Source organism: Saimiri boliviensis, chromosome 8 (genome assembly GCF_048565385.1).
Source record: "Saimiri boliviensis isolate mSaiBol1 chromosome 8, mSaiBol1.pri, whole genome shotgun sequence".
Lineage (NCBI taxonomy): Eukaryota > Metazoa > Chordata > Mammalia > Primates > Cebidae > Saimiri > Saimiri boliviensis.
Genome location: NC_133456.1, coordinates 22308804 through 22331864, shown reverse-complemented (window position 1 = coordinate 22331864; position 23061 = coordinate 22308804). Strand labels below are relative to the sequence as shown.

The 23061-nt window shown below is 41.9% G+C and overlaps 1 protein-coding gene across 30 annotated transcripts in view; it reads right to left on the bottom strand.

Moving 5' to 3' along the window:
* The window catches only part of TMCC1 (transmembrane and coiled-coil domain family 1), a 261462-nt gene that overhangs the window by 7138 nt on the left and 231263 nt on the right, over positions 1 to 23061 (bottom strand). For all 30 annotated transcript variants that reach the window (XM_074404129.1, XM_074404117.1, XM_074404122.1 and 27 more), the window contains one exon: positions 19272 to 20206. In XM_074404129.1, coding sequence (XP_074260230.1) covers positions 19272 to 20206 — 935 coding nt within the window. The remainder of the gene's footprint in view (positions 1 to 19271; positions 20207 to 23061) is intronic.

The window sequence follows — 23061 nt, the reverse complement described above, 5'->3', positions numbered from 1 at the left end:
TTAGGCTACTTTAAACATATGGGAGAGGCAAAAGGTAGGGTACAATTAAGCAAGCCTCATGAAAAGATAACACACAAATGGAAACTGAACTTCTGGCAATCACCAATAGCTTATTCCAGAACTGGTCAGCTCACTCGCCTGGAGGTTTGTGATTCAGAGCCTTAGAATGCCAGAGCCAGAGAGGCCCATCATCCCCATGGCCAAGCACAGTGTCTGGGATATTTCTGTCAACAAATATTTACTGAGAGCCTACTGTGTGCCAGGCATGTTCAAAGTACTGGGAATATTGTGGTAAGCAAGACAGGGTGACTGCCCTCAGGAGTTCATACCCTAAGGAGTGGGGGAGATAAGATGATTTCCCATATGGAGAAGAAAAACAAAGAAGATCAACAGGTATCTATGACAGAGTGCGTGAAGGCTAGTGAAACTGGAATGGTCAGGGAAGGTCTCTTCCTAGTTCAATTCTATTAAACAATGAAGCCTGAAACTTGAGTGATACAAACTGAGCCTTGTGAAAATGTGGAGGGAAGAATGTCTTAAGCAGAAGAAATAGCGGGTATGAAGTTCTTAAGATGGAAATTAGCTTGGCACGTCTGAGGGATAGAAAATAGGCCAGTGTGGCTGTAGTTGAGTGAAAAACAGGGAGAATAAAGGAATATAAGGTTCCTTGCGAGTAGGAATTATTTCATTCATATTGTATCTATAGCACTTAGGATCACATAAGGGAAGGTTTACCCTACATAAAGATGGAACTTGGACAAGGCATCTAAGGAGAGGCAGGATTAGAAAAGGTTTAAAGGGGCCGGGCGCGGTGGCTCAAGCCTGTAATCCCAGCACTTTGGGAGGCCGAGGCGGATGGATCACGAGGTCAAGAGATTGAGACCATCCTGGTCAACATGGTGAAACCCCGTCTCTACTAAAAATACAAAAAATTAGCTGGGCATGGTGGTGCGTGCCTGTAATCCCAGCTACTCAGGAGGCTGAGGCAGGAGAATTGCCTGAACCCAGGAGGCGGAGGTTGCGGTGAGCTGAGATGGCGCCATTGCACTCCAGCCTGGGCAACAAGAGCGAAACTCTGTCTCAAAAAAAAAAAAAAAAAAAAAAAGGTTTAAAGGATGAGATCAGAGATTCTAGGTGAAAAATGAATGTGAGTAAAGGGCTGGAGAGAAATGAATGATAAATGTACAGAATAACTAGAATAGTGGATCTATGTTGGAGAATAAAGGAAAACCTGGAAGATGAAAAGAGTTGGGATTCTAGAATAGATAGTAAATGAGCCCAAGGCAGACTCCTGAGTAGAGAAGCTATGTGATAAACACATGTTTTTAGGAAAATGAGTCTTCTGATAGTGGTAAAGATGATAGACTGGGGTAGGTTGCATGTGGAGTCCCAGGAACTAAAGAGCTAAGTAGGTAGCAGAAAGGTTGTAGACTCCACATTTAAAAACACTAGAAACAGAGAGGAAAAGAAAGAATAAACACATTGTCTAGCCTCTGGTGCCTAGAATGGAAACCTCTCTGTCCGACAGAGAGCAGCTCTTGTCCCAACAGGGAATGTACTGTCACTCAGACAGCACGTACTTAGCACCAGCATGTGAGTCTCAAGAGGTAATTATTATGTGGCAGCATCGTAAACACTCTCCCTTCTAATAATTATGTAATAAATAATAATATCCTAAACTCCAATGCTTTTCTACGAAACAAGGATTTTTTTTTTTGAGACGGAGTTTCGCTCTTGTTACCCAGGCTGGAGTGCAATGGCGTGATCTCGGCTCACCGCAGCCTCCGCCTCCTGGGTTCAGGCAATTCTCCTGCCTCAGCCTCCTGAGTAGCTGGGATTACAGGCACGCGCCACCATGCCCAGCTAATTTTTTGTATTTTTAGTAGAGACGGGGTTTCACCATGTTGACCAGGATGGTCTCGATCTCTTGACCTCGTGATCCACCCGCCTCGGCCTCCCAAAGTGCTGGGATTACAGGCTTGAGCCACCGCGCCCGGCGAAACAAGGATTTTTTAAAAAAGGCATCATTTGATCCTTTTTTCCATATTACTGATTCCTATTTAGTTCTTCTTTATCCTTGATAGGAATTTCTACATTGCCTTCTTTTATGCTGAAACTCTTCCCGTTACTGAAGTGACTGAACAGACTAATGAGAAGGCAGTCCTACCTTTGATTGGTAACTAGGGCCAAAGTTCTCTGTGACTCTGCCTTTTCCTTTCATCTGCTGCCCAAGGTTATGTGCTCAGAAACAGGTCATATTTCTAGAATTGATTTTCCACCAAATTTTAAGTTCATAAAATGCCATAAGATTATGTTAAAATAATATCTTTTCGTGACTGTCCTATATTAGCCCACTATTCTGTAGTGTTTTTGGTGCTGGATAATTTCATCATTCTCTCTTTTTACCAGAGAGGAGCTAGAGACTTTTTTAAAGTGGCATTTTTTAAAGGTTGTATCTGGCAACAAATTACTCTCCTAAACTAAGGACTGTTGAGTGGCAGGGAGGGGAGCAGGGTAGTGGTCACCAGCCTGCATTCTGATGAAAGCAGACACATATGACATGTCTGCATGTGTCCCATAGGCTACCACACAACGTCTTAGCCCACAAATTTTAGGCCTCTTAGAAACCTTATTTGATATTAAACATGGCTCATACATACCAGTAGAATATATTTTAAAAAAGCAGCAACAAGGCCGGGCGCGGTGGCTCATGCCTGTAATCCCAGCACTTTGGGAGGCCGAGGTGGGTGGATCACGAGGTCAAGAGATCGAGACCATCCTGGTCAATATGGTGAAACCCCGTCTCTACTAAAAATACAAAAATTAGCTGGGCATGGTGGCGCATGCCTGTAGTCCCAGCTACTAGGGAGGCTGAGGCAGGAGAATTGCTTGAACCCAGGAGGCGGAGGTTGCGGTGAGCCGAGATCGCGCCATTGCACTCCAGCCTGGGTAACAAGAGCGAAACCCCATCTCAAAAAAAAAAAAAAAAGCAGCAACAGCAACAATTTAATCAGTGCCTACTATACAAATTCATTTCAAGAACCCCAAGAGGGTAGAAGGTATTATCTGCATTTTATAGATGAGGAAACAGAAGGTCAGAGAAGTTCTAAAGTGAACTTCCCAAGGGCACATAAATATTAAGTAGGGCAGGAAGGATTTGAATCCAGGTTTGATTTAAAATCCAAGTTCTCAAACTTTACTACGTGATGCCATTTTAAAATTAAAGAAGCCCAGATCAACTAACTCTCTTCATAAGTAAGAAATCTGAGTCAGAGTGCTGGCGATACAAATCACTTAGCCAAAGGGAGCTAAAAAGAACTACACTTATGTGATGGTTTGGAGTTTGATGTCAAAGTGGAGTTGACAGGAGTAGGAGGAGTGTAATAGAAATATTCTGAACCTATAATTAAAAGATAAGAGTTGGTGAGAAATCTGAACCCTCATATACTGCTATTGGCAATGGAAAGTGGTACGACTGCTCTGAAAACAGTTTGGCACCTCCTCAAAAAGTTAACAGTTACCATATGACTCAGCAATTCTACTCCGATACAACTGAAAAAAAAATGAACACTTATTTCTATATAAAAGCTTGTACACAAATGTTCATACCAGCATTAATTATCATAGCCAAAAAGTATAAACAACCCAAAAATGAAGACAACAGAATACAAGGCGTGCTTTTCTTCACAAAGAGCATGAGGCAAGAAGCAGGCTGAATTCAAAATGATCTTGACAGATTCAAGTGTAGCCAAGACTTTACCTGGGATTAATTCTACAGAAATAGGGAACTACTTCCTACTGCTGAATTCAGATATCAGAGGTCATGTAATGAGGGGATAGCTTGTTCTTTTAACGCCATAGAACTAAGGAGCAAGTCTTACAAACAGTGGTCTTTAGTTCAGTTTTAGAAAAAACTTTCTCATAGCTGTTATCTATCTAACAATGAAAAAAATATCTTCGAGAAAATGAGACCCTGCCACCATTGATATTCAAGGAGAGGCTGCTTGTCAGGGATGCTGCAGAAATAAATCCTCTATTGAAAGAGATTTAACTAGACACCTAAGATCTTTTCTAACCCCTAGTTTGATTCTTTTTTTTTTACGCTTTTTTTTTTTTTGTCTTTTTGTTTTTTTTTTCCTTTTTGTGGAGAACGGGGTCTTGCTATATTGCCCAGGCAGGTCTGGAACTCCTGGGCTCAAGCTATCCTCCCGCCTCTGCCTCCCTAAGAGCTGGGATTACAGGCGTGAGCCACAGCGCCCGGCCCCTAGTTTGATTCTTGTAGTCAGGGAACCTGTTTTCTTTTTTTTTTTTTAAAAAGAAATGGGGTCTTGATCTGTTACCCAGAGTGGAGTGCAGTGGTGCAATCATGGCTCACTACAATCTCAAATTCCTGGGCTCAAGGGATCCTCCCACCTTCAGCTTTCTGAGTAGCTGTGACTACTGACATGCACCAACATGCCTGGCTACTTTTATTATTTATTTATTTATTTTTAGAGAAAGGGTCTTACCTTGTTGCCCAGTCTGGTCTTGAACTCCCAGGCTCAGGCAATCCTCTTACCTCGGCTTCCCAAAGTGCTGGGACTATAGGTGTGGGCCACCTCACCTGGCTATTTTCATCTTTCAAACTATAGATACTTAAAATGTTTGTGGCATGTTTGCCTTCACAACATATTGATTTTAGCAACAACAAACGGGGGTAAGGAGGTACACAAAATAGTGGTGGTAATTTAAGAGTTATGTAAAATCAGGTGTGAAATACTGGAATTCATTTGGTATATGAGCTGATGACAAATATATATGCATCAGAGAGTACTTGCAAAAGTCCTCAGTACTTCTCAATACTTTCGAAACTTACTATAAACCAATGTTTATCATAAGAAGGTTGCAAACATGGCAAAGATTCTGGAAGTCATTTTCTTTCTTTTTTTTTTTTTTTTAAGTGGAGTCTCAGTCTGTCACCAGGCTCGAGTGCAGTGGCATGATCTTGGCTCACTGCAACCTCTGCCTTCCGGGTTTCAAGCGATTCCCTTGCCTCAGCCTCCCAAGTAACTGGGACTATAGGCACATGCCACCACACCCGGCTGTTTTTGTATTTTAGTAGAGACGGATTTTCATCATGTTGGCCAGGATGGCCTCGATCTCCTGACCTCATGATCCACCCACCTCAGCCTCCCAAAGTACTGGGATTATAGGCGTGAGGCACCGCACCCAGCCTGGAAGTCATTTTCAAACTAGATTTGGTTCATCCCATATTGTATCTAGAGATGCTCCATCTTCACTCCTGCCATTTTGTACCTAGAATGCTTGACACTGCAGTTTGTACCAGGTAATGCATCTGCTTAGTCGAGGTTTTAGATGAAAAGCCACAGCTCTGCAACTCACTAGCTTGGGTGATCCTGTTCATCCATCTATAAAGAGGAAACCTACCTACTCCAAAGGGCAATTGTAAAGATTAAAGGAGAAGACAGACATCAAATACCTGGCACGAGAAGAGGTGCTCTGTGAGATAGATAGATCACAAATACACATTTAGTTTCATTTTTCTCTTCTGTGATTCTCCTAGTTCTCCCCAACAATCCCTAATGAGGTAGTTCAAAAAGAGTGCTTGTTGACTGCCACATGGTCTTACTGCACTGTTCACTGATTCCCACTTTCTTTTTCTCTAAGCCTTTTTTGTTGTTGTTTGAGACAGGGTTTTCTCTGTCACCCAGGCTGGAGTGCAGTGGTGTGATCATGGCTCACTGTGGTCTCAATCTCCCAGGCTCTAGTGACCCTCCCACCTCAGCCTCCCAAGTAGTTGGGACTATAGGCATGTGCCACCACACTCAGTTAATTTTGTTTTTGGATTTTTTGTAGAGATGGGGTTTTCCCATGTTGCCCAAGCAAGTCTTGAACTCCTGGACTCAGGTGATCTTCCCGCCTTGGCCTCCCAAAGTGTTGGGGTTATAGGCATGAGCCACTGTCCATGGCCTTACGCCTCCATTTCTTTATGTCCACTTTCTCAATTGTATATATTTTGAAATTTTCACTGTTTCCAGTATATTTGTAACGTTTTTCCTATGACATCACACAACTGAGTTTACTGGACACACACTCCATCCTCCTCAACCCTAGGTATAAGCCTCTCTTACTTCTTATTTCATATAGCTAGGTTCCTGCCATTTCCCTGGCTTAAGTTTGCCAGATAATTCAAATAGTTCCATACACTGGCCTGTTCCAAACTTTCCTTTCTGTTGGTGAAACTAGCCCACCTATGTATGTGTGTGAGGGAAGGTGTCTCAAACAAATTTTTTTTTTTTTTTTTTTTAAAGAGACAGTCTTACTATGTTGTCCATGCTGTAGTACAGTGGTTATTCAGAGGTGTAATCATGGTGCACTGCAGCTTCAAACTTCTGGGCTCAAGTGATCTTCCCACCTCAGCCTCCTGAGTAGCTGGGACTATAGCTGCCACTGTGCCCAGCTAAAGTAAATTTTATCTAATCTTTTCAAGTCTCCAGAAAGAGATAATAGAAACTGCTAATACTCACCATGCTCTTACAGAAAATAAAGTCCTTCAGAGGTTGAACAGTTTACTCACAGTTAATGGGAAATTATCAGCAAGTTCTCCTCAACCTGAGTCTTCCCAAATGAGAAATACAACTATTGTTCTCAGAGATAATACTTTGTTAGCAAGTAGCTAAAAAGCAAAGCAGTGTTTAGGTAGGTAGAATGAGCTCAGTAGAAACAGACGAACAGGTTTAGAGACTTGCCAAGCTGATATAAAGCTGCAGAATTCAAAGCTGAGGCAAGACCCACTGTGGGTCTGGGTGAAATGAACCCATTAATTCATCAACTAATAACTACCAGCATTTGTTTCCCTCTTCCAGTTGTAAGAACTACCTGGAGAATGGCAACTTTCTGAAAGAACAGAAAAGTTGCAGCTGTTATTGTGTAGCTGAGAACCTGTTAAACTCACACAAACACTTGTGTTTGGGTTAGCAGAGTAGGCATTTCCAATTTGCAGGAAACATGGGAGGAAACTGAGAAAGCCATAAACTTTGAGGCTTTTGTAAAATCTGATTAACAAAGACACTGGCAAAATGCCCTTGGAGTCTTGGAATGCAGGTCTTCTGGGTTGCCCTCAATACCTTGAAAGAACTTCACTGGCATGTCATTACTAAGACATTTTCCCTGAATATGTTCACACTCAGACTGTGGAAGTTTGTTTTTCAGCTCCCTGTACTACTCACCTTTTTAAATTTGAGACAGGGTCTTGCTGTTACCCAGTCTGGAGTACTGTGGTGAGATCTTAGCTCAATGCAACCTCTGCCTCCTGGGCTCAAGTGATCCTCCCACCTCAGCCTACAAAGTAGCTGAGATTACAGTTGTCTGCTACCAGCCTGACTAATCTGTTTTTTGTTTTTGTTTTTTTTTTTCCTGAGACAGAGTCTCACTCTGTTGCACAGACTGGGGTGCAGTGGCACCATCTCACCTCACTGCAACCTCTGCCTCCTGGGTTCAAGAGATTCTCCTGCCTCAAGACTCCCGAGTAGCTGAACTACAGGTGTGCACAACCACACCTGGCTAATTTTTGTATTTTTAGTAAAGACAGAGTTTCACTATGTTGGCCAGGCTGGTCTCAAACTGCTGACTTAGGTGATCCACCCGCCTTGGCCTCCTAAAATGCTGGGATTACAGGCATGAGCCACTGCGCCCGGCCAATTTCTGTATTTTTTGGTACAGACAGGGTTTTGCCACGTTGCTCAGGCTAGTTTCAAACAGGCATGGCCTGTTTCTCAGCTCTTTCACAACCTTACGATCTATGACTTGAAAGCACAAACCTGATCATATTTGGCACCAACAGTTTATTTATTGATTGATTGATTTTTGAGACAGAGTTTCACTCTTGTTACCCAGGCTGGAGTGCAATGGCGCGATCTCGGCTCACCACAACCTCCGCCTCCTGGGTTCAGGCAAGTCTCCTGCCTCAGCCTCCTGAGTAGCTGGGATTACAGGCACGCGCCACTATGCCCAGCTAATTTTTTGTATTTTTAGTAGAGATGGGGTTTCACCATGTTGACCAGGATGGTCTCGATCTCTTGACCTCGTGATCCACCCGCCTCGGCCTCCCAAAGTGCTGGGATTACAGGCTTGAGCCACCGCGCCCGACCTATTTTTTTTATTTTTTATTTTTTTTAAATTGCATTTTAGGTTTTGGGGTACATGTGAAGAACATGCAAGATTGTTGCATAGGTACACACATGGCAGTGTGATTTGCTGCCTTCCTCCCCCCCCTCACCTATATCTGTCATTTCTCCCCATGCTATCTCTCCCCATCTTCCCACCCCCCGTCCCTTCCCCATTTACCCCCAACAGACCCCAATGTGTAGTGTTTCCCTTCTCGTGTCCATGTGTTCTCACTGTTCAACACCCACTTACGAGTGAGAACATGCAGTGTTTGATTTTCTGCTCTTGTGTCAGTTTGCTGAGAATGATGGTTTCCAGGTTCATCCATGTCCCTACAAAGGACACGAACTCATCGTTTTTGATGGCTGCGTAATATTCCATGGTATATATGTACCACATTTTCCCTGTCCAGTCTATCATCGATGGCCATTTGGGTTGGTTCCAGGTCTTTGCTATTGTAAACAGTGCTGCAATGAACATTCGTGGCACCAACAGTTTTTTATTTTTATTTTTATTTTTTATTTTTTATTTTTTTGAGATGGAGTTTCACTCTTGTTACCCAGGCTGGAGTGCAATGGCGCGATCTTGGCTCACCGCAACCTCCGCCTCCTGGGTTCAGGCAATTCTCCTGCCTCAGCCTCCTGAGTAGCTGGGATTACAAGGCACGTGCCACCATGCCCAGCTAATTTTTTGTATTTTTAGTAGAGACGGGGTTTCACCACGTTGACCAGGATGGTCTCGATCTCTTGACCTCATGATCCACCCGCCTCAGCCTCCCAAAGTGCTGGGATTACAGGCTTGAGCCACCGCGCCCGGCCTTTTTATTTTTATTTTTATGTTTTTAAAGACAGGGTTTCACCATGTTGGTCAGGCTGGTCTTGAACTCCCGACCTCAGGTGATCTGCCCACCGTGGCCTCGAAAGTGTTTGGATTACAGGTGTGAGCCACCACGCCCGGCCGGTACCAACAGTTTTTTGGGGCATCAGCCTGTTTGGTTTATGTAAACTTGTATGTGAAATTTTGATGTGAAAATAAGCTAACAAAGAGGGCCCAGTAAATGTGGTGTTTTTGGGTAGAGGAACATATGCAGAGAAGGAATTTAGGGTTTGATCTAACCTACTTAATTATAAGCATCAAAACATCAAAATACTGGGACCAATAATAAGAACAATCATAACTACCTCTCCCTCCATGCCTTTTTATGTGTACCATCTGCCTTCAAGGAGCTAAAATTTATGAAGATATTTCTACATTAATCCTCATCTCCTTCCTACCTGGGAGGCACTTCAATTTTATAAATAAAAAACAGGAGGCCCAGGCTGGGTGCGGTGGCTCACACCTGTAATCCCAGTACTTTGGGAGGCTAAGGTGAGTGAATCACCTGAGCCCAGGAGTTCGAGACCAGTCTGGGCAACAGAGCAAAACCCTGTCTCTACAAAAAATACAAAAATTAGCTGGGTATGGTGGCATGCATCTGCAGTCCCAGCTACTCAGCAGGGTGAGGTAGGAGGATTACTTGAGCCTGAGAGGTCAAGGGTGCAGTAAGCCGAGACTGTGTCACTGTGCTCCAGCCTTGATGACAGAGTGAGACCCTGTCTCAAACAAACAGAAAAGAATCCACAAACAAAAAGAAACAAGAGGCCCAGAAGGATGCAGTGACTCCCTAGCAGTAATGAGGTTTAATAAGGATCTGAACCACCTTGGCTCATGCCTGTTATCAGATTATTGTCTTTTTAAAAACTTTTCAACAGGGCAGATTGCTTAAGCCCAGGAGTTTGAGACCAGCTTGGGCAACATGGTGAAACCCTGTCTCTACTAAAAACACAAAAAAAATTAGGTTGGCATAGTGGCATGTGCCTGTAGTCCCAGCTACTTGGGAGGCTGACATGAAAGGACTGCTTCAGCCCGGGAGGCAGAGGTTGCAGTGAGCTGAGATTGCGCCACTGCACTCCAGCCTAGGTGACAGAGTAAGACCTTGTCTCAAAAAGAAAAAAAACACCTATATTCTAGTTCCCACTGACTTCCCACTATTGCCATTACTAACATTATAATCCTCTTGGCATACTTTCTTTTCTAGTGTTTACTTTCTGTCTAAATTCTAAAATGGAGAAACCAGGTACAAACAACACCATCTTCTTTTTAAATATTAACATCAAACCAAAAAGTAGGGAGGAAAAAGGAAGATACATGTTTCATAGACTTTCACATGTGAAAGTCTTTTGAAAAAACAAACAAACAAACAAACAAACAAAACCTAAGAACTCTGCTTTAAGGAATTTTAACCTGTTTACAGGATGCTAACTAGAACTCTCCAGACACAAAGAGGGAGAGGGGAGAAGGTGACTGGGTGGGAGGTCCTTAATCATACAAGTACAGTCACGTCTCACTTAATGATGGGGGCACATCTTACGAAATGAGTTGTTAGGTTATTTCATCATTGTATGAACACCATACAGTGTACTTACACAAATCTAGATAGTAAAGCCTATGGTACACTTAGGCTATATGACACAGTCAATTGTTCCTAGGCCACAAAGCTATACAGCAGATTACTATACCATAGGCAACTGTGGACAGCTCTAACACAATAGTGTTTGTGTATCTAGACACATCTAAAGATAGAAAAGGCACAATAAAAATATGCAGGCTTGGTAGCGCATGCCTATAATCCCAGCTACTTGGAGGCTGAGACACAAGAATTGCTTGAAATCAGGAGGCAGAGGTTGCAGTGAGCTGATATTGCACCACTGCAAACCCGCCTGGGCAAAAAAGTGAGACGCTATCGCAAACAAAACAAAACACATTATAAACTTATGAAACAACTGTCTTATATGTTGTTGATCAAAATGTCATTATTCAGCATATGACTATATATGATTTTGGCTGGCAAATGATGTTCATGCACCTCTGCTTGGATTACAAGTGGCATGAGATTAATAATATTATTTCGAGGATTTTTACTCAAGGTCCTTCCTAAATTATTACAACCCAAAGAGAACCTGGACACTTAAATACGGCATGAGCTTAATTATCAGCAAACAGAAAGCCTTGACACTGTAAGATTATTTTTTCTAAAAGCAAGTATCATATTTTGGTAGGTGAAATTCATCCCCCATTGGAAGCAAAACCTGTTCTATCTACAAAGTATTAAACACATCAAGATTTTGTTGTAGGTAAATAATTCATAAATAAATACTAGCCTTGAATGTGTTTTGGTCACTAGCTTAATCAACACAATAGTTACCTTCGTAGATCAGAGAGAAGCCAGGCCCTTTTGTGTCAAATTCCTGATGAATGGGAGACTAGGTTGAGTGCACAGGCTGGGAATGCTTTGACCTAAAGCATTTCTCTTTGGGTGTGGCTCAAAAGTTTGGAGCCATGTCTGAGAACCAATGGTGCTTCCCTAGTTTGGCAATAGGTCACTATGGCAGGATGGCTGAAAAAACTTGTAGAGCAAGTATTGGGAGAAACAGGAAGAACTAGGTGCAAGGGCAAACACCCACAGGCAACTATGAGAGAAGACTGGACCATTTCCCAAATGCATACCAGAGACCCAAAATAGCTTCTGACAGTGTTTGACCAGAGTAGACAGACATAGCTGGGGGACGGGGGTATGACATGTGGTGGGAGCCTGAATAGATTCCTAGCTGAATTGGGGAAAGTGAATTTTTTTCTCTTTATCTTTTGTGACCTTTTTTTGGTGTTGAAGCTTGAAAAGAGGCTAAGAAACACTGAACTAGCCTTCTGCTGAAAAGGGGAAAAGATATCAGACCTCCATAAAATTTAAGGGGTAGGTAACAAATTATTTTAAAGACAAGAAAACAGTAAATATCTAAAGAATACAGGGAATAAATAAAAACTAGAGAGACTTTCTGGGCAACTTACAGACCTGGTAATGACAACTTTCTAACATTATGGCACAACCCAGATCTTTGTATTCCCCTAGAAAAAGTGGAGGAGGGAGCATTTGTTGAGTTCCTACTCTAAACCAAATGTCCTACTAGGTACTTCCATGTATGTTATCTCCTTTAATAATTTCAACAATCATGTACAATAAATATTATGTTTTTACAGAGGGAGAAACTGAGGCTCAGATAGTTATGTAATCTATTCAGAACTGGCAAGCAAATTAAAATTTGTCCACTCCAAGGAATAAGGTTAATTAATTAATCCCCTCCATTCCTTTTTAGTGGCTAAACTCGGATGAGCTCACCCATAAATCTCTTTTATGGAAGGTCATATGCTTCATAAGAATATATCCTAATTGGGATTTTGCTTCTCTTATAAATGAAGGGCTATTTTGATTCAGTATCCTCAGTTTCTATTTCAAATTTATTATCCAAATCTAGCCTGCGTATCTTCTGGAAATTCTCAGATCACTTTTCAGTTGACAGGTCTCACACCTAGAATAAAGGGGCTAAAACGGCTATCTCTGAGCATAAGCACTGGTCAAATCAACTAAAATTATATTTAAAAAACCATTTGTTTATTTAGAACTCTAATAGCCTGTGCCTAATTGGGTCAGCCTAGTTACCAACTGTTCTACTGCATGTGATGACTGCTTAGGATGACTGTCTCCTTCTTTATTTTTGCTCTTATGACTCAGTGCAATTTAAAATATCCCTGGTTTAATGCAAACATTCTCAGAAGCTGATTTCCAAAGGACAGTAATCCCCTTCAAATACAAGCTTTCAAAATGGCACTAATGCTCATCAACACCTCGAGGGTTTTTAGCCTGCCCTACATGACACTGCTTTATACAGGCAGTAGCTCAGTAGGATTCCAGGCCAGATCCCCTAAGAAAAAACTACCAAAGAAACCAGCAAAACTCTCAATTAATGTTTTCCTAGTTCTCTCTTATTTTTAGTACATCTTGCTACAGCTGAATTTTTTCTTTTGGTAGCCCATTAATATATTTACATTCACTACAGGAACAGAACTAATCCTCAGTTTCTAGCAGCAAATTAAATATATGTAAAACCATTTTACTGTGTGACCTGGCAAAAGTCACTTTATCTTTCTGTGCTTCAGTGTTCTCATCTGTAAGTGAGATTAATCTAGATATCTAAGGGTCCCTTCTACTTCTAAAGTACTGTGCACCCAGCTGCCACTAACAAACATAGGATGAGGAAACTGGACAAGAATCTGAAGTCAGCACAGATCTCAATACTTAAACCAATTTCTAAACCTTGTCTTCTGCCTTCGCCAAGTACATGATCTCACTCACAGCTGAAAGCACAACAGTAAAATTCAATACCTAGTCACTAGTCAAACGTTGAGGTGGAGTTCAGATCCAAGCTCTGCCACAATGGTTTCTTAGGGTAAGTGCATGTGGGTACTGAAAAAATACTGTCAGTCATGGCACAATTATGTGGGTGAAGAGAGACAGACTGTACTCTACAGGCTTTGAAATGTTTCTGATTATTCCAGAGTTAAGGAGATGGTCTTGGGCAACTATCTTCACCTGGAGCTACTCACTCAGAGAGCAATGGAAACACATTAAGCAAAGGACATTATTGAGAAGGGACTCTGACAAGGGGAAATATTAACTGGAGTAGGGATTTCCTTAGGAAGGTTTCACCTATTTAACTTCACTGTTGTACTGGCCTAGGAAACTTTCCAGAGCTTGCATATTCATAGAATTTTTATATAACATGTTAAAAACAGTGACTCGACTTACAGAAAACATTTACTTCGCCGGGTGTGGTGGCTCAAGCCTGTAATCCCAGCACTTTGGGAGGCCAAGGCGGGTGGATCATGAGGTCAAGAAATCAAGACCGTCCTGGTCAACATGGTGAAACCCCGTCTCTACTAAAAATACAAAAAATTAGCTGGGCATGGTGGTGCATGCCTGTAATCCCAGCTACTCAGGAGGCTGAGGCATGAGAATTGCCTGAACCCAGGAGGCGGAGGTTGCGGTGAGCCGAGATCGCGCCATTGCACTCCAGCCTGGGAAACAAGAGCGAAACTCCGTCTCCAAAAACAAAACAACAAAAAAGAAAACATTTACTTCAGCTTGGGATACTAATACCCATTGCCAATGCATCTAATGCTTCAGAGAGCTAGACTTTAAACCATATAGATTTCAGGACTAAGCTTTGAAAAAAACTATCCTGGTATGAAAACAACATTGAATTTGAAGTCAGATAAAACTGGGTTTTGAATCTTGGCTTTACCACTTACTGAGTGACCTTTGGCAAATTTTAAAACCCCACTGAGCCTTAATTTCCTCATCTTTAAAATGGGAATAACACAATTTACCTATAGGGCTATTGTGAAGATTGGCAAATGTACCTAAAGCATCTAGCACTAGGCATTTCATAGGAGTTTAAGCTAATACTGTTAGTGGTAGTGACCTTGTCACCATCATCAAATAAAGCAGCAACACTGTGCATGGCCTCCCTCTCATCAACTCGGATACTAGTAAAATAAACTAAAGCACAGAAAAAAATATATATCTAGAGCAGCCACGCATGAATTAACTGGTTCTTGGTCACAGAAGAATCTCCATCCACAGCCTACTTTCTTCCTACACACAAAGCAAAGCCTACAACAGAGTAGAAGTAGAATTAGTAAAGAGGCTGCTGCAGGCAGCTCACTCACAGTGTAGAGAAGAAATGGAAAGGAGAAAAAAATTATACTAAAAAAAGCCTAGGACCATTTACTGTAGAGGCACATAAATGTAGTTTCACTAACCTGAGAGTATTACTCTAAACTAGAATACTACCATATCTAAGCTTTTTCCATTGTTAGGTTCAGTGTACTTTGTAAAAGAAGGCAGAGAAATTTCCCAAAAATGTTTAAAATGTGAAAAGTTTCAGTGCTTAAAATACATTTCTGGCCAGGTGTGGTTGCTCATGTCTGTAATCCCAGCACTTTGGGGGGCCGAGGCAGGTGGATCACCTGAGGTCAGGAGTTTGAGACCATCCTGGTCAACACAGTGAAACCCTGTGTCTACTAAAAATACAAAAAATTACCTGGGCATGGGACACCTGTAATCCCAGCTACTCAGGAGGCTAAGGCAAGAGAATCACTTGAACCGAGGAGGCAGAGGTTGCAGTGAGCTGAGACTGCGCCACTGTATTCCAGCCTGGGCAATAAGAACCTCAAAAAACAACAACAACAAAAAAATAGATTTCAAAGACAGGCATGGTGGCATGTGTCTGCAGTCCCAGCTACTCAGGAGGCAGAAGTTGAAGCAGGGCTTGAGCCAGGAGTTCAAGACCAGCAGGGCAATACAGCAAGACCTTGACTCTTTAAAAAAAAAAAAAAAAAGGCCGGGCGCGGTGGCTCAAGCCTGTAATCCCAGCACTTTGGGAGGCCGAGGCGAGTGGATCACGAGGTCGGGAGATCGAGACCATCCTGGTCAATATGGTGAAACCCCGTCTCTACTAAAATACAAAAAAAGTTAGCTGGGCATGGTGGCACGTGCCTGTAATCCCAGCTACTCAGGAAGCTGAGGCAGGAGAATTGCCTGAACCCAGGGGGCGGAGGTTGCGGTGAGCCAAGATCGCGCCATTGCACTCCAGCCTGGGTAACAAGAGCGAAACTCCGTCTCAAAAAAAAAAAAAAGACTTCAATTTGTAGAAAAATTTTAATTAGCTGGGCATGGTGGCTCGTGACTGTAATCCCAGCTACTTGGGAGGCTGAGGTAGGAGAATTGCTTGAACTGGGACCTGGGAGGCAGAGGTTGCAGTGAGTCAAGATCATGCCACTGCACTTCAGCCTGGGCTACAGAGCGAGACTCGATCTCAGAAAAAAGAAAAAAAAAAAGAAAAGAAAAAAAAAATTTTTATTTATGTGAAAGCATTTAAAGATCAACAAAATTAGATGAATATATTTACTCTGTAAAGTCATATACAATGGAGGGGAAATCTCTATCTGCTTTATACAGGGAATTATTGGAACAACAAAAATAAAGCAAAATAGTTGTGACTTTTCCACTCCCTTTCTTAGGCAGGGAAAAAACGCTTTCTTTTGTCAAGATCATGTTTTAAGGAAAAAATCATTCTAAAGCTGAAGTGGGAAAACAAAACAAGTCAGATTACATATTATGTCTTCTCCTTATCCCCCTGGTTTTACCTCTCTTTTTGAAAATTCAAGTTTTCTTTATTCTGTTTCCATTCCATAAAACTAGTCATTTACCTACTAGAAAGAACCCAATGTGCAATGAAAGAAATGCACTGCTCATTACCTCCTAAGTGGCTTGAACTTGATTCTTCTAATGAAGTGTTAATGAGCAGTTAATATTCTATTCTGTCTCTGACTTACACTAAAGGGATTCAAAGGCGGCTTGAGAGACCTGTTTTTGATTTTCTCATATCTTGATTTTCTACATCTTGATGTGAAGACCTAACAAGCTCTATATGAATTTTAAGCTCTGGGGCAGTTTAAAAACTGCAAGGTATCCATTCAAAATAGAGGAGTTGGCGGGGGCATGGTGGCTCACACCTGTAATCCCAGCACTTTGGGAGGCCAAGGAGGGCAGATTGCTGGAGCCCAGGAGTTCAAGACCAATCTGGGGAACATAATGAGACCCTGTCTCTACAAAAAAAATAAAAAATAAAAAATAAAAAATGAGCCAAGTGTGGTGGTGCACACCTCTCTTCCCAGCTACTCAGGAGGTTGAGATTTGAGGATCACTTGAGCCCAGGAGGTGGAGGCTGTAGTGAGCCAAGATCACGCTAGCCAAGATTCCAGCATGGGCACCAAAAACAAAGAAAAATTGTCTCTACAAAAAAAAAAAAAAAATTAAAAAATGAGCCAAGTGTGGTGGTGCACACCTCTCTTCCCAGCTACTCAGGAGGTTGAGATTAGAGGATCACTTGAGCCCAGGAGGTGGAGGCTGTAGTGAGCCAAGATCACGCTAGCCAAGATTCCAGCATGGGCACCAAAAACAAAACAAAGCCAGTCCAAAACAAAAACAAAATGCGGGAGTCCAATTAGGCAGTTTTTTTTTGTGGTTTAAAAATTTGTTTTAACTGACTGTGGGATGTCTTCATGTTCTAAGTGGGGTTAACAGCAGCTGCTCCCCTAACATCAATAGAGCACTATGGGGCCAGGCAGTGAGCTATGTGCTTTACCCAAATAATTTCACTTAAATGTCACAATAATCTTATAAAGAACTATTACTATTTCTATGTTAGGGATAAGGAAACCAAGACTTAGAGAACTGAAGAAACTTGCCCAGGTTTTAAGGTCAGTAAATGGAAAAACTGGAATTTGAACTTGGGAGTTGGGTTTAATATGTTACAAACAACCAGTTGTTTTATTTTTAGAGTCCATTTGAATGTCTGTTATATTGCTTATTGAGTAAGACATTGTCTTCTCAGTATACTTAAGAATTTATAAAACATTGAAATAAAAATAGTAACGTACAGTATTTGCTTTTAGAACTTTAATTCTCCTCCCCACAACCACTTCTCTTTTCTTCTCCCTTGAATTCTTAAGTTAGAATTAAAGAACAGAAGAGTAGGAAAAGAGGCAGGCTGAATTACTAATTAGCGTTTTCACCCTCTGAAAAAAACTTGCCGTTGTAACTCTTCTTAGAGCTAATTTATACATGTGAACAATTTGTTTCAGACCCTAAGTACCTTATGAAAGCAAATTTCTAAAAACACTTCTTTTTAAAAGGTGAAAGGGATATTAAGAGATTATCTGTTAAACTCCTGATATTACAGTAGAAGTGCTGAGGATTTCCTCTAGTTAATAATTGGGTCTGTACTCAGAGCCAAAAGAAATTTTTAAATTTATATTAAAAAAAAAAATTGGGACAGGGCTAGAACCTAGGTCCTTCAAAGCCTAACGTGACCTGTAGCTCCCATAAGACTAGTCCTCAATTTGCATCATTATGTAGCCTGTCTCTGGCTAACAAAGTTTGGATCTATACACAGAGAATATTTTTCCTCACTGGATGTGAAGGAAACAGAAAGGACACATATTTGGAGTACAGTCAAGAATGGTCTAATATGAATATATAGTGTAATATGGAACACACACAAGAGATCAGCTTCTACCTTTAATATAGACCATGATTCAAAGCACTTAGCCTTTTGAGAATTTTCCAACTCCTGTAGAAACATTTCATGTTCAAGTCCATTCTCATTCAAACATTTGTCAATTCATAATAAAGGTAACAAACATTCTTAATTGGTTTTATTTCCAGTCTAATATTTCTATACCCATTGCCCAGATAAGTGTATTTAAGGCCAAATATCTATAGAAGTCACTACATTTTGCCTGGGTGTTATCTTTGATATCACCAGTTCTAAGAGTTATAGATCTAAGTTCTAAGAGTTATAGATCTTCTGAATTCAATGTAGTACAGTTACATACTGCAATGATTGTGTAGTTTTATAATTATAAATACACAGGTAGAATACTTTAGAAAGCTTGGACTTCATTTTAAAGTTCTAAACTGGCATGGAAGACTGGAAAGTTATAAAAATGCTTCATCAGGAACTCATGTGGCTGTCTTATGACTACTGAAAGTGCTCTGGACACGCTGGAGCAGGCGTCCCCAAACTACGGCCCACGGGCCGCATGTGGCCCCCTAAGGCCATTTATCCGGCCCCCCGCCGCACTTCAGGAAGGGGCACTTCTTTCACTGGTGGTCAGTGAGAGGAGCACAGTATGTAGCAGCTCTCCAACGGTCAGAGGGACAGTGAACTGGCTGCCTGTGTAAAAAGTTTGGGGACGCCTGCGCTAGAGAAGGACAAAGACTTTTTTTTTTTTTTAAGGAGTCTCACTCTGTTTTCCAAGCTGGAGTGCAGTGGCATGATCTTGGCTCACTGCAACCTCTGCCTCCCGGGTTCAAGTGATTCTCCTGCCTCAGCCTCCTGAGTAGCTGGGACTACAGGCACATGTCACCATGGTCGGCAATTTTTTTTGTATTTTTAGTAGAGACGGGGTTTCACCATGTTAACTAGGATGGTCTTGATCTTCTGACCCCATGATCTGCCCACCTCAGCTTCCCAAAGTCGTGGGATTATAGGCATGAGCCACTGCGCCTGGCCCAATGAAGACTTTCTAAAGCCATTTCGCCGTATCGAAAGGAAGGGGAAACCTACACAGACAACTTCAGATATTAATTCCACGTGACTTACCTATATCGCTCCTCCTGTAAGGTCTGCATTATTAAGGAATAGTCCCTCTGATAATGTTCCTTGAGAGTCTCAAAGGATTCCTCCAGTCTGGCCTGGGTTTCCCGTATTTCCTGGATCTCATGTAGTAGTGCATCAAATCCTGAGCTTTGCATGTCCAGGGTGTTTGTTTTGGAGCTAGATGCTCCTACAGCGATGCCTCCTGTGGTGCTGTTGGCTCCCACTGAGCCTGAAGTGGCACTAGAACAATCTTCTTCGCTACCATATTTTGGGCTTGACTGAAAGTTTGAAATCACTCCCAAAGTCTTCCCTGCCTCATCCACTTGCCCTTCCTCTAAAGAGTCCTTCAGGTTGGGGATGTTGTCTGCACTGCCAAATTTGTTCCGAATGAGTGAGGCAATCTCTCTGGGCTTTGAGACTACAGCGCCTGCTGCTGAATGGGTGGCCTGGGAGAAGCTGGAAAACCCACCTTTGACACTATCCACCACACCTTCACTGAAGCCAGTCACTTTTGCTCCCACATCCTTCAGACCCTGGTGCATGTCCCTGAAGACATCCTTTGGCTGCCGGGGGATCCCATTCTGCTCCACTTCTCTGAGCTTCCTGTGGTAGTGCTCAAGTTTCTTTTGCAGCTGGAGGATAGTTTGGGCAGATTTCTGGTTCTTCTTCTCAAAGACCTGCTTAATGCGGGCAGCCTGCTGTTTGTCCGCACTGTTGGCAAGCTTCAAGTATTCAGCAACGTTGTCGTCCCGGGCTGTTTGTGCAATCTTGATTTGTTCTGTGAGCTTTAGGATCTTCTGCTGCAGGTGAGCAATGGCAGCCTTTGTGCGCTGAGGGTCTGGTGTTCCATCCACGGAGTCTGTGTGGATGCTGCCATCGGTACTGGAGGCCACTGCACTGGATGTTTGGGCAAGGCTGCTTACTTCCAACCGCTCGATCTATCGTAAAAACAAGAGGTAGATGTTAGAAGAAGCCCAAGAGGACTAGGTCTCCAAAATCAGCGGGCCAAAATGTACTGGAAACGTATCTACTTTCAAATCTCAGTAGTTAACTGACCCGTAATTCCCCCTTGTCCTATGCAAGCCCTGTCTCTCTCTTATATACTGTTCTTATACAAGTATACTTTAAGCAAAACAGATATATGAAAAAAGATCTGCACAAGATATAAGCTGTGGAGTTTTCCTTTGCTAGAGGATTTTTCAGTGTTTCTTCACACAATAAAACTCCCTTAGTGGGCTTCTAGTATGAATTAATTCACTTTCTTTACATTTAATTTCTATTCAGAAGAACATCTACATAAAACAAGTTGCATTTGCATTCCAGTTATATGAAAACCCTTTTGGTGTTCAGACATCACTGTAATTCTAATCCACACTTATAGATTATGGTCACCTAAAAATGCCAACAGAATAGGTATGTTACTGGCTAGATATAAAAATGCAATTTTTCAGAGGTGGGGCACAGTGGCTCATGTCTGTAATTCCAGCCCTTTGGGAGGCTGAGGCGGGCGGATCATAAAGTCAAGAGATCGAGACCACTCTGGCCAACACGGTAAAACCCTGTCTCTCTCTACTAAAAATACAAAAAAAAATTAGCCAGGTGTGGTGGCACACGCCTGTAGTCCCAGCTACTAGGGAGGCTGAGCCACAAGAATCGCTTGAACCCAGAAGGCGGAAGTTGCAGTGAGCCGAGATTGCACCACTGCGCTCCAGCCTGGTGACAGGGCAAGACTCCGTCTCGGAAAAAAAAAAATGCAATTTTTATTACAATGTTTTTTTTTTTTTTTTTTTTTTTTGAGACAGAGTTTCGCTTTTGTTACTCAGGCGGGAGTGCAATGGCGCGATCTCGGCTCACCGCAACCTCCGCCTCCTGGGTTCAGGCAATTCTCCTGCCTCAGCCTCCTGAGTAGCTGGGATTACAGGCATGCGCCACTATGTCCAGCTAATTTTTTTTGTATTTTTAGTAGAGACGGGGTTTCACCATGTTGACCAGGATGGTCTCGATCTCTTGACCTCGTGATCCACCCGCCTCAGCCTCCCAAAGTGCTGGGATTACAGGCTTGAGCCACCGCGCCCGGCTCTATTACAATGTTTTTTATCTAAATCAAGGGTAATGGATAATTCTCTATATTCTAAGGATACTTAATTGGTAGCTAGAGATGGTTGTAGGCAAGATGGGAATGTACTGCTGAAAGTGGCAGAGGTGAATATTACCAAATAAAAGGTGATAATGTTGGGCAGGAAAACTTGAAAACTCAGGGACAGGAACAGTAAGAGCTAAATAAATAAGTCAGGGACAAAGGTCAGGTCTTTTGGAGCCCAAATTTTGTGACTTTTATCCAGTAAAAGGTTTTTGTTAAGCAAGGGACTCCAAAGCACATATACTTTTCCTTTCATGTGGGTGAGAACCATTCAAAGGAGTTGAAGAAAAAGACAAGACAGTCAGATTTAAAAGCATAAATGTTCACTCTTCAACACACGTAGCTAAATCTGGGGAGGTCAAGTTTCCCAAATTCAGGAGAAAAAAATCCTTTAGGAGGTCATCCATGGGTGTGGCTTGTGGTAGTGAATTTGAGTAGGGACGAAAGAAGGCGGCTCCAGAAAAAACTCTTCTTGGCCAGGCACAGTGGCTCACATCTATAATCCCAGCGCTTGAAGAGGCCAAAGGAGAAGGATCACTTGAGGCCAAGAGTTCAAGACCACCCCAGGCAACACAGTGGGACCCCCACTTTCTACACTTTTTTTTTTTTTTCTTAAATTAGACAGGTATGGTGGCACCTGCCTGTAGTCCTAGCTACTAGGGAAGTGAGGTGGGAGGATCACTTGAGCCCAGTAGTTCCAGGCTGCAGTGAGCTATGACTGCACCACTGTACTCCAGCCTGAGTGACACAGTGAGACCCTGTCTCTAAAAAGGGAAAAAAAAAAAAAAAAAACTGCAACAGAGTAATGAATATTGAGTAATAAAATAATCTTCTTAGGGTAATAAAAATCCCCAGTATAAGTGCCAAATTACCATCCTGTAGACTAAGATCATACCCTTTTCTTGGTTCCCATCTTAATCTGTACCAGGTAGCAGAAAGAACCATAAACAAAGTTATCTCCTTCCTCATATTTTCATGACAATAATGCACCAACTTTGTTTTGATATTTATCATTCAAATATATTTCAATATTTATGAAATGCCAATAATTGACCTAGAGATAACATCTTCTATCTTTTCTTCATCTGGGATGTATTACCTCAGTTTGCCACGTGAGCAGGAGCTATGCTGATGTCTGAGCCATAAAACACATTTAGTTCATTACTGAATTCAATATATTACCATTGATGTGAATAAAAACAATACTTTCTTTCTAGATGAACAAATGAGAAATACTGTGCATTTAAATAAAATCAAAAGAGAACTTAATACTGAAATTAATGACAAAATAACATTACGCTCCACTAGTTAATAAAAGAGAATATCCGGAATAGTTAGAGACCAGCACAATAACTGTTTTGTGTCACTTCTTCTTTCTGCCCAATTCATCTTTTGGTACATGCTAACAAGCAGTAAAATGGCCAGAGACTGCAGAAGGGAGGAACAGCCAGAGTTCCAGATAACCCAGGTCCCAAGAGTTGCAACAAGAGATCCTGGAAATCCACTTTATTTAGTGCCCAATGTCTTCTAGGTTGTACAAGGTTCTAATTGTTGCATTTTCTTTCTGAATGAGATTTCAGATCCTTAACCTTGATGAGTATTTATGTTTAACAATTAAGCTCAAAATCTACCACAATATAAAGGAAAGCAAAT